The 20,517-nt window shown below is 41.1% G+C and overlaps 1 protein-coding gene across 1 annotated transcript in view; it reads right to left on the bottom strand.

The window, feature by feature from the left end:
• Positions 1-448: 448 nt before the first annotated feature.
• Positions 449-20,517, bottom strand: part of LOC126234941 (extracellular serine/threonine protein CG31145-like) — an 867,160-nt gene continuing 847,091 nt past the window's right edge. Inside the window, exon 5 of the mRNA XM_049943680.1 lies at positions 449-1,018. Coding sequence (XP_049799637.1) covers positions 449-892 — 444 coding nt within the window. The 5' untranslated portion in view covers positions 893-1,018. The remainder of the gene's footprint in view (positions 1,019-20,517) is intronic.

A 20,517-nucleotide genomic window follows, 5' to 3' on the forward strand; every position in this document is an offset into this window, starting at 1 on the left:
TAAGCTAATGTACGTTCCACAGGCCCCAAGTGGAATGATCTAATGCTACATATCTCCCCAAACCTATCACATCTAGTGCCAGAAACCTATCATCAAATTGTCGGATTCCTGATACGCAGAATCAGTGATGTATTTCGTCCCACAGACGGACAAACAAGGTATCAAGCAGGTGATCTAATGCTTTGTCTTGTCAGTGTTTATATCCTGGTACAATATGCTCTGTATCCCGTAATATGCACTAACTTTTTAACAGTTCGTAATTTTAATTTTGCTTGTCTCAGGGTGATTTGAAAATGGGTTCAGGTAACCCAAAATCTAGACATAAGTAAAATAAAAAACTGATTCTAGCAACTTTGGATGTTTCCACATCAAACTGAATGAATTATCTGTCTGTCTGTCTGTGGGTCTTGTCTGTCGAGGAATTCGTAAGGAGTTTTGGGCACGGTACTCACCTGTCGGGGAAGTCGACCAGCTCGGCCATGGTGGGGTTGCGGCGCGCACCGAACAGCTCCGCGGCGGCGGCGGAGAGGCGCGCCGCCGACGACTCGACGACGCCGACATCGCCGTTGTTGGCGACGTAGTCGACGAGGTCGCTGAACTCGTCGTGCGGGCCTTCGGTGGGGGCGCGGCCGACGCCGACGGCGACGGCGGCGGTGCGCGCGGCCGCCTCTGAGCTGTTGGAGGCCTCTCGCTCGGAGCCGTTGGCGGGCGCGCGCTGCAGCACGCGGTGCCGGAAGGTGTTGGCGTGCGGCGCGAGGCGGTGGCGGCCGTGGCTGGGCAGCAGGTGGCGGCCCGACACGCCCAGCTCCAGCTGTAGGTCCACCACGAGCAGCAGCGTCGCCAGCACCGTGGCCGCGCTCACGCCCAGCAGAACGCGTTCCTTCAGCTTCATGCCCGACCAGCGCGCCCACCAGCTGCCATGCGCATGCTGCTGCTGCTGATGATGATGGCCGCGCCGCTGCGTCAGCGTCTGCTGCTGCTGTAGATGCTGCGCGCTAGGGCTCGCTTTGCTCTGGTGCTGCAACATTCAAACCGAGGAACGCTCTCAGGTGGGGACAGTTCGCACCGAAACTTCAGTTTTTCGTCATCTCATCAGTCTTCTCAATTACACTATGGTCATAGTACCTTAGTGACGTTGTAAGTAGCCTGTATGTTGGCAGCTCAAAATGGTTTAAATGGCTCTGAGCATTATGGGACTTAACATCTGAGGTCATCAGTCCCCTAGAACTTAGAACTACTTAAAGGCCGGCCAGAGTGGCCGTGCGGTTCTAGGCGCTACAGTCTGGAACCGCGCGACCGCTACGGTCGCAGGTTCGAATCCTGCCTCGGGCATGGATGTGTGTGATGTCCTTAGGTTAGTTAGGTTTAAGTAGTTCTAAGTTCTATGGGACTTATGACTTCGGCAGTTGAGTCCCATAGTGCTCAGAACCATTTGAACTACTTAAAGCTAACTAACCTAAGGACATCACACACATCCATGCCCGAGGCAGGATTCGAACCTGCGACCGTAGCAAGCGCGCGGTTCCGGATTGAAGCGCCCAGAACCGCTCGGCCAGATGTTGGCAGAGCTATAGATTGTGATAATATGGCTGACAGCGCTCTGCGCCGTCGCCAAGAGATTCTGTGGTGCAACGGAATAGCAGTTAGCGAGTGGATAGGGAAGTCTGGTTCAAATGGCTCTGAGCACTATGCGACTTAACTTCTGAGGTCATCAGTCGCCTAGAACTTAGAACTAATTAAACCTAACTAACCTAAGGACATCACACACATCCATGCCCGAGGCAGGATTCGAACCTGCGACCGTGGCGGTCGCTCGGTTACACACTGTAGCGCCTAGAACCGTACGGTCATTCCGGCCGGCTAGGGAAGTCTATGAACATGATTTTCTTAGTGAAGATTCTGTGTTGGTAGGACATGCATGTGCTGAAATTATGTGTTTATAAGAGAATATGCAAGGAAATGTATCAGGATGGATGTGTGGTTGATAAAGTTTGGGTAGTGGAATTATTGACAACTACATAATTTTTGAACTGGATGTCACATGAATAAGGTACAGTTTTCTAAATACATTGTTTGCTCTTCAACAAACTCTTTCTTTTCGCTAAGCATATGCTTCCTAGTAGTTACAGTGTCTAGCAGTTAGAATCTTTTTATTTAGCTGCCGTTGTTGTTACTTGCTGTAGTTCGTGTTATGAAGATTTTCTGTGAGGTAAGTGACTTATAGAAAAGAATGGGGCTTGCACTATGGGGACTCGTGACTGAAATGAGTCTACGCAATTAACAGAATTATGGTTAGTTTCATTATTTTTTTGATTTCATATGTTTTGGCTTTGTATTATTGTTGGGATCTCTCGCAATTCTGGGTAATTCTTTTGTGTTGATGATTGGAAGACATGTTGTCAATGTGTAGCAGTCAGATTCCGTTGCGCTTGCATATTGTTGGTAATAAATGAATAGGTTAAGTTTGAGTTGTCTTTGTCAGGCAAAATTCTGTTAGTCAGTGTTTAATGATTAAAAAAATTAAAGACTTAGTTTCAACGTGTAAGAATGAAATTGCTGAAAGAAGCATCGTTCGTTTTAAATGAGGTATTATTTGGCACTGTTACCCTATTTCCGCTCCCCCGTCATCAGCCAAAAACTAGCTTACCTGAAGACGATCTGCTCCTGACTGTCCGAAGCGTTGGAGAAGAAACCTACAGCAAGGGTTTCAGTAATATGACGTATAAGCTTGCCTGGGAGTGCGAATGAACAGGTAAGTCCGACCTCCTCTGGAAATCTCTAAGTAGCGAACAGGACTATAATGGACAGTGGTAGGTGGTGCTCGGTGGGAGTGTGGATCGGTCGTGAGGCTTACCGAGATAGTCGGTGCAGTTGCATAACGCTGTGTCCCGGATGGCGCAGTAATTACCGCACCTGCCTAGAAAGCGGGAGATCCCGGCTTCGAATCCCAGTCCGGTACACATTCACAATCGTCGCCGCTGATTCCATTTAATGTGCCGCTGCAGCTGAGAGCAGTCATCTCCCTTTAGTTTACTTACTTCGTGAGTGCGACGGCTCACATTTATTAATTACTGCAGATATTATTCAAATTGTTTCGAAAAGATAAATTGTTACTGACAGATGGCTTAGTAAGCCTAGGTGTATATTTTCTTAAATCTAAAATTTCTTGAAATTCTTACGAGCATCTGTTTTAGGGGGTATTGTGATGTATTTTTCGTAACTACAAAATGCTTACTGTGTAATCATCATTTCATTCGAGTACTGCATACACGAAGAAATTTGTTTAGTTTTGTCCATGCACTTACTGGTTAAACTTGTAAAAATAAATTGGCATAATGTAAACTGTGAATGATGTTGGTGTTGCTGGGCTAACCCTGCCACTGCACAGCGTCGTGTGCTGATCCTTATGATCTGTACCTATGACCGTCATTTCACTCAACTGGAGCTGTCAACACCATCGAGTAGTACTAAAGTCTCAGGTAAAAATGCACTTTTGTAAATGTTGAACATTGTATTTCAAGAGAACAGTTTGTTAATTAGTGCATCAAGTGATGCTTTGATGGTCAATGACAGTTGTAAATTATCAAGCACTCCTGTTGCAAGCGATTGTATTTCGTTATGTAAATCTTTTTGCCATTCGTGTGATAAAGTGAATCATCGTTTTTATTCCATCGTGAATGACGCTATGGGACTCTGTAAAATGTTGAGAACCTTCTCTCTTTTTGCCAGTCACCGTGTTATATGTTTTAATCGTGTATTTCTTACAGGTTGTTACACTTTTTTTTTAATATATCTCTCTTCCACAGATGCAGTTTTATACTTAATATGATAGTTATGCCGTCTTTCGGGACTGATTGTCTCATTTCGACCAAACATGTCTAGTTTCATTCAAAGAAATCAGTTTTTTGGTTACTACGTTAGCTATATTTTTATGAAAATATAGCTGTCTCCCCGCCACACACCGTTGGGTGGCTTGCGGAGTATAAATGTAGATGTAGATGTAAATAATTCTGAAGGATACTCAATTTTTTTAAAATTTTTGTGGTAAAAGCTCGTTTATTCTGCAATCAAGGTACAGCACGTTCCGTGATAATGAATCGTACCTTCCGATTAAATTTGGCTAGATAACGTTAATTCACAAAGCCAATACGATCTCCAGACGTTCTATAAGGAACATATCCTTGGATCATCAAATGCAATGGGTGTTGAAAGATCCACCAACAATATTAGATAATTACTGGTCATCACTTTAGGGACTTTCTTACTTGTTCCCATGTTGTACTCCTGATAGTACTTGGAAAAACAGCTATCTTTCCTGCGATGAAGAAATGGTAACATCGTGTGCAGACGTAGCTAGTAAGTCATAGCAGCAACTGCATATATGAAGCTGCAAACTTATAAATTCCGAGGGAATGTCGTCTATTCTAAGGGCCTTATTTCCACTTCCGTCTTGTAGTGCTCTGTCAAATTCTTCTCGCTGCATCATACCTCCTCTCTCACCTTCACCTGCTTGATCTTCTCTGCCAGGATGATGGTCTACATCAACATCTACATCCGTCTTGTAGTGCTCTGTCAAATTCTTCTCGCTGCATCATACCTCCTATCTCATCTTCACCTGCTTGATCTTCTCTACCAGGATGATGGTCTACATCAACATCTACATCTAAGGGAGTACTCTGCAATTCACAATTAAGAGACTGGCGGAGGGTTTATCGAACCACGTCTAAACTACTTCCCTACAATTCCTTCGCCGCGCGGGATTAGCCGAGCGGTGTACGAGCGCTGCAGTCTTGGACTGTGCGGCTGATCCCGGCGGAGGTTCGTGTCCTCCCTCGGGCATGGGTGTGTGTGTTTGCCTTAGGATAATTTAGGTTAAGTGGTGTGTAAGCTTAGGCACTGATGACCTTAGCAGTTAAGTCCCATAAGATTTCACACATATTGGAACTTTTTTTTTTTTTTTTTTTTACAGTTCCTACCTCAAACAGCCCGTGGGAAAAACGAACACTTAAATCTTTCCGTGCGAGGTCTCATTTCTCTTATTTTAATACAATGGTCATTTCTCCCTATGTAGGTGGGCGCCAACAACAAACATTTTCATACTCCGAGGAGAAAATTTGTGACCGAAATTTCATGAGAAGGTCCTGCCACAGCGAAGAACGCCTTTGTTTTAATGACTGTCACCGCAATTCGCCTATCGTATCCGTGGCGCTCTCTCCTCTGTTTCGTGACAATACAGGCAGCCATTCTTTGAGCTTCTTCGATACCCGTCAATCCTCACTGATGCGAATCCCACACCACACAGCAGTACTCCAGAAGAGGTGGACAAGAGTAGTTGAGCGGTCTTTTTACTGGATCTGTTACATTTAGAAGTGTTCCGTCGACAAATCACAGTCTTTGGTTTAATTTTCCCATACTATTATCTATGTGATCGTTTCGATTTAAGATATTAATGATTGTAATCCCTAAGTATTTAGTTGACTTTACAGCCTTGGGTGATTTATCGTGTAACTGAAATTTATCGAATTGCTTTTAGTGCTCATGTGGATGACTTCACATTTTTTATTATTTAGAATCAACTGCCACTTTCTGCACAATACAGGCATGTCTAAATCATTTTACAATTCCTTTTTGATCAGCTGATTACATTACATCACGGTAAATGACAGCATCGTCTGCAAAAAGTCTAACAAGACTGCTCAGATTGTCTCATTATAAATCGTTTATGTAGATCAGGAACAACAGATGGCTGTGATACTTCCTTGCGGAATGCCAGATATTACTTCTGTTTTACTCGATCACTTTCTGTCATTTATTACGAACTGTGATCTTCCTGACAGGAAATCACGAATTCAGTCACCCAGCTGAGGCGATACTTCATAGGCATGCAACTTAATTAGAAATCGCTTGTGAGGAACGGTGTCGAAAGCCTTCTGGAAACCTGAAAATATGGGTCAGTTTGGCGTTTCCTGTCGATATCACTCATTACTTTGTGAGAGCAAAGAGCTAGTTGTGTTTCACAAGAACGATATTTTCTGAATATATGCTGTTTATTTGTCAAGAAATCGTAATCTTCGAGGTGATTCATAATGGTTGACCACAGTACATGTTTCGGAATCTTACTACAAATCGACATTAATGACATAGGTCTGCAATTCAGCGGATGACTCCTATTTCCTTTCTTGGATGTGCCGGCCGGTGTGGCCGTGCGGTTCTAGGCGCTTCAGTCTGGAACCGCATGACCGCTACGATCGCAGGTTCGAATCCTGCCTCGCGCATGGATGTGTGTGATGTCCTTAGGTTAGTTAGGTTTAAGTAGTTCTAAGTTCTAGGGGACTGAAGCCCATAGATGTTAAGTCCCATAGTGCTCAGAGCCCCTTTCTTGGATGTAGGTGTGACTTGTGCAACTTTCTAGTCTCTAGGTACGAATCTTTCTACGAGCGAGCAGCTGTGTATGACTGCTACGTAGGCTTGCCTTTATTAAGTGTTTCAAGATGCTTCGCTACACCAGGGATACGTACTTCTGTTACTCACGTTGCCAATTGTTCTTGATTCGAATTCTGGAATACTTTCTTCGTATTCTTTTATGAAGGAATTTCGGTAAACCGTGTATAGTATCTCTGCTTTAGTGGCGCTGGTATCAATAATATCACTATTGCTATCGCGCATAGAAGATATTGATTACGTCTTTCCGCTGGTGTACTTCACATAAGGCCATAACCTCTTTGGGATTTCTGCCAGATTTAGAGACAGATTTTCGTTGTGGAAAGTATTAAAAGCATCTCGTATTGAAGTTCGCGCTAAATTTCGAACCTCTGTAAAACTTTCTCAATCTTGAGGATTTTGCTTTCTAAAATTTTGCATGCTATTGTTGTTGCTTGTGCAAAACTGTTCTAACCTGTTTTGTGTAGCATGGGGATCAGTGCCATGTCTTATTAATGTATTTCATGTTCCCTCCTGGTAGTGCGACGGGGCCGTCCGGAGCCCTGTCTTCTTGCAACCGTACGTTCTCGCTACCATCACTGCCAGCAATCACGTACAGTGGCTACATTCCTGTCAAGTCTTTCTGCAATATCGCTGAAGGAACAACCGCTTCTCGTAGCCCAACCACACGACTCCATTCAAACTCAGTGCGGTGTTAATAATGGCGACTTTGTCGCCTTAAAGGCACTCTTGGCTAACATCAAGTCACCACGTCCAGTCTAAAAGGTAACTAACGCTTCCGACCGTTACAGCGTGTATTTAAAGCAAACAACTTTTGATTTGTTTTAAATAACTGCAAAAAATAATTCTCTAAATCATAACGGATGATTTGGATAGAAGCGAAAAAAACTGTAGAGATAAACATTATAGTTTTCCTTGTTTGTCATTATGTCAAATAATTTGGCATTACGTTACAGATTTAAAAGATATTAATTTTTGCCTTTTAGATAATAGTATTTTTGCTAGGTACGGCCTTGAACACCGTAAATTTACAAGGAAGACCTGCATTTCTGTCAGCAGCTTTAACTTCTCTTTAGTTAATATTAGGCTCGTCATTCCAAATAGGAACATTACAACATTCCGAAAAACAAGAATGAAACGCCTCAGAAAGTTCCTGACAGAATATATATATATATATATATATATATTCTAACTTTCTGAGGCGTTTCATTCTTGTGTATATATATATATATATATATATATATATATATATATATATATATATATTCTGTCAGGAACAAGAATGAAACGCCTCAGAAAGTTCCTGACAGGCGTTTCATTCTTGTTTTTCGGAATGTTGTAATGTTCCTACTTGTAATGACGAGCCTAATATTAACTAAAGAGAAGTTAAAGCTGCTGACAGAAATGCAGGTCTTCCTTGTAAATTTACGGTGTTCTAGTCAACAATACTATTATCTAAAAGGCAAAAATTTATATCTTTTAAATCTGTAACTGGAGATGTAATGCCAAATTATTTAACATAATGACAAACAAGGAAAACTATAATGTTTATCTCTACAGTTTTTTTCGCTTCTATCCAAATCATCCGTTATGATTTAGAGAATTATTTTTTGCAGTTATTTAAAACAAATCAAAAGTTGTCCAGTTCGGAAAGGAGATACATTAGTGAAACTGTGAGTGGAGATTACAAAACAGACCTCACTCAATGGAATTACAACAAGACAGTAATTACGATATGAAGCCTAAAATGGGCGGACAAAATCTGTTGAACAGTGAATTAAAATCGAGTCGCTGTTTGTAATGTGATCATTGAGATGCGATTTTCTTTATACGTGACGAAGAAGACTGCTGAAGGGATGGGGTTGTGGCTGTAGAGTTACGGCTTGGATTTTAGAAAGAAGAGAAGGTGTCTGTCAATGTAAAGTCATAATTTGGTGTTGACAAAACGGACTTCTTAGTTGAACCACTACTCGATATTTATGTGGTCGAGCAAATGGATTCTTAGTAATATTTTCACACTAGCGAGTCACCATGGTTTTACACAGGTAGCACCAGCTGTCTACAGACGAACAATTTGTTTATCATAGTGGTAATACATTATCTTCACAAATCTTCCTGTAATTGGAAATCGTATCAATATCCCAACAATAGTTCCTGGGATTAGTCTTCACATACGGAGAGAAAAACACGACGGGGGCTTTGTAATATTTTGGGGACTTTATAATATTTTCCACGTTGTGAAACTTGCAACTACCAACAGCTAGCTAGAAATAAGCGAGATACAAAGTTGAAGCTGGTAGCAGAAAATGGTCAAAAACGGCCTGCTACAATACACTTTTGATATTGCTATCACCTTATCTGAGGCTAGTTTCCCAGTTTCGAATTTAGAGAAAGACCTTGCGTCGACAGGCGATGCAGCTCTTTCTTACAAGAGGAAACAGAAGGTGGAAGTAAGACAATTGTATGTTAGTCGATAAGACAGTCTGAGTCATTAGTCAAAAACTATGGACAATAAAGGAAAATGCAAGACATAAATGTTTACTACGTGGTCAAAAACCAGGCGTGAAAAGTAGGATGTTCACTTACGTTTGACAAAGCACTTTGCTTCATGACCATCAGTAATCACTAGCTGCAGTACCTGAACCGTGAACGAAATTAGATGAGATTAATTGTCTTGCTTTATCATCATTATTGATAGAGACGTATTAATAAATATTTTCTGGAGAGGAAACATGGAGAAATACAAAACAAGATGAAATGGAAAGGTCTGGTGGCATATTCGTCACGCCAAAACCGTGACTAGAATGGACTGATAGAAAAAAAAGCACAGAAAAGCTAAGATGATGGTCTTAAAGCTTCAGGTGTCCTACGTAGTCTCAATCCGCTAGAGTACATCGCAGAGAACGTTCATACAACCATGCGAAACTGTAAGGATAGTCCTTCGTTCGGATGTTGTTCAACTCGAGCGTCACACTGGTTTGAATGTCGGTTATCTCGTTAAACGTTAATCCTTCTCGTCAATTTCTGCACTTCGTCGTTTTGTGATAGCGTGGTATTGGCAACATCAAGTCTCGTCACATGTGATGACTTTTTTCCAGAATAGGATTGTCTGTGTTTGACGTTTCATTCAACCCGCTGAAGGCGTCTACGCGTCGTTGTTTTTGTTCTTGAGTGAGGGTGTACGGGATAAACTTCCCACACTTTTCTCATCTTAAGAACATTTTTGAGAACATCTTGAACACTTTAGAGTTGCTGCTACATTGCAAATTGTAACACAACAGCGTCCACACACTACGGCTGCATGTCTACCACTTAATATTATGAATTTATTTTGTCTACAGTTCTTCGTTCAAGTTGCCAACGTAGTTATTGCGCTGACGTCGCTTATAAACCAGGAATAAAATCAGTCTCGGAACTTTTTGGACGGACAGCGTCTACAGAGTGTTCCAGGACGTAAGGTAAAATTTCAGGGACATGACCGGAACAATCGTTAGAAGCAAAACAGTCTAGCACACATGGGCTCTAAAATGCATACCTTGAAATGTAAGGACACTTCTTCATTTTCGATATTTCGAATTCTTTGCTTTCCCTGTTGTAATAGAGTAAACAAATAGGGAGGGAAATGAGATCAGAATTTTTTCGTATATATTGATCTAAATTACTTTTGTTATCATTAGTCACAGTAAGGTTGCTTCAACGCTAATACAATGGCGTAGATAACGGTACACGTGTATGTGTATTCTGTAAACGATAACGTAGATCGCTTTGGAGAGAACATGTGCAAAAACACCTCCAATTTTTTTTTAGTTCTACCGTCGGTTTTCTTCTTACCGGCAGGATAGCATGTTTGCTTGAATGCTACGTGTATTTTTTGACAGAAAAATATAGTTCCGAGCTAATACAAAGTGTACTGAGTTTATTGATCCATTGACTCACTACAGCCCGCCGGAGAAGAAGTCACGTACATGGTCTGGAATATAAATACGACAAATAATACAAAGCATCCGGGCGCCTGCCACTGCATCATCAACCGTGGCGCAAAGCGTTAAAAAATAAATCTCTTTTATAAAAGGCCTGCTCTGCATAGTAAGTGTAGGTATTTGTTACTTTAGTAAAAAGTGTTAATCAAACTGTATATTTATTTTCTCCTCTTTATTATAATCATCATAGGAATAGCCACGGCCGTGCCATGTAGCGTAATTTCACGAATGGAAAAGGAATAATACATTCCATATACGTGACAAAATATAAGTTTCGTTGAATCAAAGACTTTCTCCATTAAAGCTACCACATTGTTTTTAAAAATTTCACTACAATGTTTTGGGAAAAGGAACTATGAACCAAAACAAGAAATATTTGTCTGAAAACATGGGCTTTAAAATGTCTACTGAAAGAACTGTGACCACTAGTTCACTAGAAAAAATGGTTCAAATCCGAGGTTATCAGTCCCCTAGGCTTAGAACTACTTAAACCTAACTAACCCAAGGACATCACACACATCCATGTCCGAGGCAGGATTCGAACATGCGACGGTAGCAGTCGCGTGGTTCCGGACTGAAGCACCTAGAACCGCTCGGCCACAGCGGCAGGCTGTTCACTAGAAGAAATGTATTTCACCGTAATGAAGATGAGCAAGTGCAAATTTCTCTTAAGTTACACATTTTAGAGCACGTTTATACTAGACTGTTTTCCTTTCAACGATTGTTCCCGTCATGACCCTGAATATTTACGAGACTTTTTTGCTTCGAATGATCTTTAGGGTCATATTCCTGAATGTTGACCATTCTTCTGTGACGCCCTGCGTAACTCTTCATTCTGTTTGACAACTGACGTACTGTCTCTAGTGGGTTTTGTAATTTCGTAACGACGTACATAAAAATAGACTTGTGATTAGTGGTGGAAATAAATACTTCAGAATCAAGATTTAAAATTTTCAATTTCTAATGTGAAAAAAACATTAATAACACTAGTCCACCCAGTGATGTATAATCCTCCAAAAATCATAACGAAGAAATATTGGATGTGACTGATGACTGTAATTTTTTTGATGTTAAAAAAATCACAATCGATCCTGACCTAAAATGTTCCCAGAAGAGAGTAGCGTCGATATGTAGTTCATCGGATTTTCTTTCCGTGACTGACTGCAACAGCACAATTCTCACAGTTACTCGTGGATGGCCAGACGTCAATTTGCTGGGGCGTGCGTAGCATCTCTTCCGATTGGACTGACGTGACCCGACATGCTTTACTATCTTGTGCCAATTTCCACACATCAGGGTGGTACCAGAGAGGCATTTCTGATTTTACGACTGACAAAGGGAGCATGACTTAAGAAAATTCAAGACACATTCACAGACTTTGTCAACCTACAAAAATCGCTCCGTAGCATAAAGTGGTGCAAGGGTTTTGAAACCGTCACAAAAATATGTATACGCTATAGTGAAGGAGGTGTAATATACAATTGTACAAGCAACAGACGGGAACGATAGGAAAGGAAAATCAAGGGAGAAGTGTTAATATAAAGAGCATAAGACGAGGATGCACTTTTGCCCTTTACCGCTCAGGAAGTAATGGAGCAAAAAAAAAGAAACATTCAGAAATGTAATTAAAAAATTGTGATAAAAGGATTTCAGTGTTAACATTTGCTGATGTAAGTTCCGTTCTCTATTCAATTGGGAGAACAGGTTACTGAGCACAGACTATCTACTGAAGGCATGTCAAAAAAATCAGAAGTATTAAGAGGCAGTGGAATTGGGATTTTTTACAAACTTATTATCGAAACTGGGAACCAGTTACATGCCAGACGAAAAAAGGAGCATATAAGAAGCAGAATACAATCAGAAAACATATCATTCCTCGCTAAAAGACATCTATTAGTACCAAATATCGGCTGTGACGCGATAGGTAAATTTCTTTGCCACTGGAAGGAGCCGTAGATCTAATAAATTGTAAGCGGAAAACAGAGATTACATTATATAACATTACGATGATTGTAGTACCATTCTGAGATGAAAAGATTGAAGAGAGGAAATCATGGCCTGCCACATCAAACCACTCGGCGAGTGACATCTTTAAAGCAGAAGTACTACTTAAGATGTATCATGTTCAGGTGACACCACTTCAGTCAAAGACCACGAGAGGCTTCAACCTGTCTACAGACATATAGAGTTCGTTCCACAAAGTGAGATGAGGCTGTGGAATGAACGCTTGTTCCTGTTCGTCCGCAGCTCGTGGTCGTGCGGTAGCGTTCTCGCTTCCCATGCCCGGGTTCCCGGGTTCGATTCCCGGCGGGGTCAGGAATTTTCTCTGCCTCGTGATGACTGGGTGTTGTGTGATGTCCTTAGGTTAGTTAGGTTTAAGTAGTTCTAAGTTCTAGGGGACTGATGACCATAGATGTTGAGTCCCATAATGCTCAGAGCCATTTGAACCATTTGTTCCTGTTCAAATGGAAAATGGAAGTTTTGATCTCTGAATATGGTGTTCGCAGCAAAATAGGCCACCATACTCTGAACGAGGGTAGTCCGAGAATAGACCACAATGAGTGGATGTTAATCAAGGTAACCAGGTACTAGGAACCAACACACGTCTCCATTTATAGCGTAGCGTAGTTTCAGCACTCCATATGCACCTCACACCTGATGGTATTATTACTGCAAGATAAATAAATGCCGGCCAGAGTGGCCGAGCGGTTAAAGGGGCTGCAGTCTGGAACCGCACGATCGCTACGGTCGCAGGTTCGAATCCTGCCTCGGGCATGGATGTGTGTGCTGTCCTTAGGTTAGTTAGGTTTAAGTAGTTCTAAGTTCTAGGGGACTTATGACCACAGCAGTTGAGTCCCATAGTGCTCAGAGCCATTTGAACCATTTGATAAATAAATAGTGACATTATTCCAAAGAAAAAGCCTTGGCCAAGCATCTCGAGTAAAAAGATACTGATTCGACGATTCAACTTAATTGACAGTCGAGATTAGATAAGAAACGTCCTGTCAGATTAAAACTGTGTGCCCGACCGAGACTCGAACTCGGGACCTTTGCCTTTCGCGGGCAAGTGCTCTACCATCTGATCTACCGAAGCACGACTCACGCCCGGTCCTCACAGCTTTACTTCTGCCAGTATCTCGTCTCCTACCTTCCAAACTTTACAGAAGCTCTCCTGCGAACCTTGCAGAACTAGCACTCCTGAAAGAAAGGATACTGTGGAGACATGGCTTAGCCACAGCCTGGGGGATGTTTCCAGAATGAGATTTTCACTCTGCAGCGGAGTGTGCGCTGATATGAAACGTCCTGGCAGATTAAAACTGTGTGCCCGACCGAGGTAGGAGACGAGATACTGGCAGAAGTAAAGCTGTGAGTACCGGGCGTGAGTCGTGCTTCGGTAGCTTGGTAGAGCATTTGCCCGCGAAAGGCAAAGGTCCCGAGTTCGAGTCTCGGTCGGGCACACAGTTTTAACCTGCCAGGACGTTTCATATCAGCGCACACTCCGCTGCAGAGTGAAAATCTCATTCTGGAAACATCCCTCAGGCTGTGGCTAATCCATGTCTCCACAGTATCCTTTCTTTCAGGAGTGCTAGTTCTGCAAGGTTCGCAGGAGAGCTTCTGTAAAGTTTGGAAGGTAGGAGACGAGATACTGGCAGAAGTAAAGCTGTGAGGACCGGGGGTGAGTCGTGCTTCGGTAGATCAGATGGTAGAGCACTTGCCCGCGAAAGGCAAAGGTCCCGAGTTCGAGTCTCAGTCGGGCACACAGTTTTAATCTGCCAGGACGTTTCATATCAGCGCACACTCCGCTGCAGAGTGAAAATCTCATTCTGGAAGATTTAGATAAGACAGACATTAAGTGAAACTTTCTGGCAGATTAAAACTGTGTGCCGGACCGAATCTCGAACTCGGGACTTGTTTTATAAACAGGCTAGGCTGCGCCTCACGCGTTGCAGCGTGACCAGTACAACTTAAGTGGGTCTACAGCTACGGAAGGCTGTTAAACTTGAGCAGTACTGTAGCTGTTGCATATATACTACCGTTAAGAAATGTTTTCTGATTTAAAACTCTAGCTTGTAAATAATGGCTTTGGTGTTGAAACTTTTCAAAGATTTCAAACCGTTTCGGACCCGCAGGGCTTGTCAATCCTCTTTAAAATTATTTTGTCTAAAGTATTTGCATTGAACAAGAAGAACATCTGTAAAATCTTTTCTTAAAACTCCTTTTTAAAAAAAGAGAACTGTATTTTGCAACTAAGTTTTTCAAAAGCTAAAGCATAAATTCCAAGTTTCCAAAAAAAACTCTTTTACGGAAGGAAATTACTGCTATTTATTTTAAATAAAAGTACATATTATAAACGCTTGTTGCTTTGCAAGTTTTATGCGTTTTCTGCGTTTTTGGCTTTATGCATTATTTCAACACACAGTGACTTGCAATATTATTGTGCCTCTGTGCTATTACCAGTGTTCATTATTTCTACGCCTGGTGAATAAAGTTTGTTGTTGAGAATCCTCTGTCTAGTTGGTCCTTCCACTATCCGCGTCCTTGAGGCCTGCCAGCAACATACCAAGAATATTCTACATTTGCTCTCCCTGTCTCAATGAGTAGGGGATCCTCCTCCGTTCATAGGACCATAACCCATGTGGCACGGGATCAGAGAAACTGACATCACTGTCTGTTAAAAAACAAGTGTATTGATCTGACTGTCAGGGGCATCTCTATCATGAGACGGCATCTTAGATAAAAAAGATCGAAACACGAACAAACGACTAGGAAACCAATTTTTATATTCCGCGTAACTCGTGGACGTGGGAATACGGTAGCTTCGGGAATCTGACGTGCTCTTTATCCTTTTGGGTTTCGGTTGTTAAAGAGGCAGTGAAAATTACGTCAGGCAAAGAATGCAATAAATTAGGGACTCTTGTTCTTTGTGTGGACGAATCTCAAGTTCCGTAGGAGGAGTGGGACATGAAGTTACCTTTCGGTACTGCATTCTTTTACATACAAATACACCCATTCGGAAAATATAACATCCACAGGCTGCTTAAATTTTGAAATTTTGCTGTTAAACATGTTTTACGATTACAGTAAATTAAAGAATGTGTCCATATTAAATCCACATGACGGCAAACTATTCGTTAGTACAGGAAATTCTGACACAGATGAAAAACGTAGCTTTACCGCCACAACTAAGTAAATCATACGTTTACGTTATTTATATTCTCTATAAGCACATGGCAGAAAACAACGTTCTGCAAAATTTTTTATCTTATCAGTGAGCCTTTTCGGCTCTTTCGGCAAATTTAATCATCTCAGGCGCAAACAGGAAAAAGTAGGCAATATTTAGTTCTTGGGACTATAGGCAGAGAACACCCTCAAATGAAAGACCCAGCCCGTGTCATTAATGAACCACTAGTTCATCAACATTTTCAGAAAGCATGAACACTGCCCTAAGTTATTTAAGACTGAAGAAACTAGTTTCTTCCGGAAATTTCCACTCAATAATTTATTTATGAAATCATTCACTAGGGATAACACATGAAGGGGTGAGAATGATATAGTCCAAAGCCACGCTTTTCTTAAAATACGCTTTTGTGTTAGTTCAATTTCTATTCAACAGAGGAAGCTACTGCGAAAACATTTTAACTTTCACTTGCCAGGTGGCGCAGCAGTTCACACTTGTTCTCATACAGTGAGGAAGTAGTCTTTTTTTGTGTGTGACACAACCCAAAGCCATAGTAAAATGGCACTTGCAAAGAAGAGGTTATTTCCAGGCATAAAAGAAAAAGAAGATTCCGAGAGAGAAATGGCCAGTTCTGAATAAAATCATTCGTCCAGAGGAAGCAGTTATTGCCTCTTTCATGAATATTCATCCGAAAATGACATGAAAAGTCAAAACTACTTATTTTTGTAAACATTCAACACGCTTAGGCTTAGGACTGTATTAGAGTAAAATATTATTGTGTAATTATAAGTATTATATACTCTCTAATTAAAATACGTATGAGTTAATCATGAGCAAATTATACTTCTCTTATTAATTACTGCATTATTGGTAATAATTTTAATATTAATTGCATAGTATATTAAGGTATGTTATATGTGTTAAAGTGGCTTTGGTCTTCCTCATTCTGAACACTTTGTTTGGCTTAGGATGTTGATGAATGTGAAAGGTCTCCCGAAGTATCATCTGCTAAAGAACCTGCAGGCAGAAAAAAAGAAGAATTATGTGCAACCGGAAAAGGGAAAAATTTAAACGTCACAGAAATACCTGATACAACAGGACAAAATGTTGGTGCTAAAATTCGTGGTCCTGGATGAAAGTATTTCAAGTGTTGGAGCAAAATTCATGAATGTGTAGAGCAGATATTCCATTCTTTTTGGAATATGGGTGATTTAAATTATGAAACCTTCTGGGCAATATTAAGATGAAACAAGGCAGAGGAGGTAACTATGACAAGTACTTTTTATAAATAAAATATTATTATTTTGATTGATGTATTTTAGTATATTTTAATATATTTTACTTTTTTAGGTGGCCACAGAATAGGAAAAGCACAGTTTCACGGCTAATGGTAACTTTTTGGACCAGGTTAGGGTTAATTGTTGTAATATTTTGTCATGCAGAGAAGCATTTTTAAGTGTGCATGGCCTTGCGTGTTCGACATTCCACTTCCCCAAAAGACAGAAGAGGTATTTAAAGATTAATGTTGTTTCCCACAAAAACCATAATTTTGTTCTATTCTGCCAGTTTTTTTCCCTAAGTATCATATTAAAACATAAATTCACTAAATTTCTCTGACCTGGGCATTTACCTTTAAAATACATTTTTTCATTTTCTTTGTTTCGAGGAAAAAAGGAGAATGCATCAGGAAAATCTTCACCAGAAGCATTTCAGACTGTTCACAACTTCATAAATAATATACCTAAATATGCCAGTCATTACAGCAGCTCACAAAACGCTAATAAAGTGTGTGACATGTCGATTTCTTCATTATATCAAGAACATTATTTGAAATATTGTGAAGAAAATAAAGCGCCACAAGTGAAATTTTCGAAATTTCGAGATATTTTTAACCACGGTTTTAATATTGGTATTAAATTGCCTCGTTCAGACACATGTCATGTATGTGATGAATTTCAAATTCAAATAAAAAACGCACAGTTGACCAACTCTGAATACATGATTAGAATATCAAAATTGAAAGGGACTTACATCATACCAAAATATCTGCTGGACAAAATATCATTACACAGCTTTCCAAGTTTGCTACGGAAAATCATGAGGAACACCTTACAATAACCTTTGATGCAACACCAAGGCTGACGTTTGGCCCTGCATTCTATAAGAGGAAGTTGTGGACGTATAATTTTGATATTCATGATTGTGGGTCTGAGAAGGGACATATGATCGTGTGGAGTGAAGATGAAGCAAAGTGTGTATCTGATGAGACAGGAAGCTGTCTGATAAAATTCCTAGAAATAGAAAAGTCTCAAACATACATTATTCTTCACATTATTAGTGATAATTGCAGAGGCCAAGGCAAAAACAGGGCCATTGTTGCACTAGAGAGATCAATAGTGGGTTAAGGGAGAGTTAAGGCCGTTGAACGTTGGTTTCCACAACTTGGGCACACACGATTGCCCTGTGACCGAGATTTCTGTCGAATTTAGAAGCACGTTAAGAACAGAAACCCCACTGTGTACGCCCCTGATGACTGGATTACAGTCATTAGAAAATCGTGCAAGAAGTCGTTAATATGAAGCAGTCGTTAAAATGAAGCAAGCAGACTTTATAAATCTGACATCTTTGCAGATAAATATTGCGAAGAAGGACAAGCATGGCGACGATCTCAGTTCCGATTTTCTGAAGCGACAGCTTTTCGTTTTGATGAAGGAATGCCATCACATTCAAAAGTGAAGTATCAGTACACTGATTTTGAAGAATTCAGAACTGTAAATATTAATAGAAAAGAGCGAGCACATCAGGAGCTTAATCCGTTCCGGCTATCAAGGAACTACTTAAAACCCATTCCAATTTGCGACAAAAAAACTCAAAGGTGTTACGTCATTAATGCCATATATACCAGATGTTTCGAAGGGTACCTCAAGAGTCTGAGTTAAAGGGAAAAAGTGATGAAAATGACACAGAGGTGATATATATTTGCTATATTGTTTGAAATATTGTAGTCACTATCATTGTAAGTGACGCTGTACGTTGATTTTCCAATTTTTGTAAACCTTGTATTCATTTAGTGCGAGACAGGTCAAATCCCAATGTTATGTCACGCAGGGATAAAATATTTTTTATTAATAATGTTTAACTTTGTTCACAATATAATTCTGCACACATGTATCTTAATACATTGGATAAATAAACTATTTTGTTGTATACCCAGAAAAACTGAAATAGGATTTATGGATTTATTCAAAGTTTTAAAACGCTCTCCTGAAAAATTTACATTTTGTGGCTTTGGATTGTATCATTGTCAGCCCTTCATATTCAGAACAGAGAAACGTGTTATAAAAATTGCATCCGATGTTAGTTCTTGAGAATGCTGAGCAGACGACTTCAAAAAAAGTTGGGACTTTTACAAGAGTTTCGCAACACACACATTCATGAATCTCCTTTGTTGTTACTATTACGAGGGGCGTTCAATATGTAATGCAATAGGTTGATTTTATTCAGGTTTCCAATACAACATACTTTTGCTCGCTCTGTTGGCTACAAAGCACCGTTTTTCAAAATAGTCTCCGTTCAATGCAGCAGCATTACGGCACTTTCCTAGGAGGGCCTGTACGCCTGCATGGAATCACTCTGCAGCTCGACGTCAATAGCCTCCAATTTATGCACGTACTGATCCCTCAGAGTGCATCCTTCACTGAGCCAAATAGATGGAAGTCGATGTTGCGAGATACGGGCTGTAGGGTGGATGGTGAAGAATGAAGTTTTGTGAGCGCCTCTCGGGTACGTAGACTTCTGTGAGGCCTCGTGTTCTTATGTAAGAGGAGAAATTCTTCTGCATTTTTGTAGCGACGAACACGCTGAATTTGTGATAGTGTCCGCACCTTCCAGCATTGCAGGAGTCATAGCTGTGTGCGGTCGGCCGGCAGGTGGGAGAACGGACAGGATTGCCCGATTTTGTTGTGATAGCCGGCCAGAATGGCCGAGCGGTTCTAGGCGCTACAGTCTGGAACCGCGCGACCGCTACGGTCGCAGGTTTGAATCCTGCCTCGGGCATGGATGTGTGTGATGTCCTTAGGTTAGTTAGGTTTAAGTAGTTCTAAGTTCTAGGGGACTGATGACCTCAGCAGTTAAGTCCCATAGTGCTCAGAGCCATTTGAACCATTTTGTTGCGATAGTGATAGATGCCTCACCCTACGACTCACCTTGCTTTTGGATAATTTCGGGTATTGGGCAGCGTCACTGTAACTACTAAGGATGGCAGCAAGTCAGCTGAAACAACCCCAGTTTAGCCGTTTTAGTACTTACAATGACGCGGCCCAATACAAAAAATTATTTTATCCACAATGACATCGGCCGCGGATGTCTACGAACTTATATCAACGTGCTTTTTTTCACTGTCAGGTCCCCGTAAATATCCTGCAAGGGCATATGAATAAACTATGTGATTAAAAGTATCCGGACACCTGGCTGATAATTATTTACAAGTTCGTGGCGCCCTCCATCGGTAATGCTGGAATTCAATATGGTGTTGACCCACCCCTAGCTTTGGTGACAGATTCCACTCTCGTAGGCATACCTTCAATCAGGTGCTGGAAGGTTTCTTGGGGAAAGGCAGCCCATTCTACATGGAGTGCTGCGCTGAGGACAGGTATCGATGTCGGTCGGTGAACCTGGCACGAATTCGGCGTTCTAAGACATCTCAGAGGTGTTCTACAGGATTTAGGGCAAGGCTCTGTGCAGGCCAGTTTCTGTTGTGTAACCCATCGGCCACAGGCCGTGCTTTGTGAACAGGTGCTCGATCGTGCTGAAAGATGCAATCGCCATCCCTGAATTGCTCTTCAACAGTTGGAGGCAAGTAGGTGATAAGAGCATCAATATAGGCCTGTGCTATGATAGTGCAAAGCAAAACAACAA

The sequence above is a fragment of the Schistocerca nitens genome, chromosome 2 (genome assembly GCF_023898315.1).
Source record: "Schistocerca nitens isolate TAMUIC-IGC-003100 chromosome 2, iqSchNite1.1, whole genome shotgun sequence".
Taxonomy (NCBI): Eukaryota; Metazoa; Arthropoda; class Insecta; order Orthoptera; family Acrididae; genus Schistocerca; species Schistocerca nitens.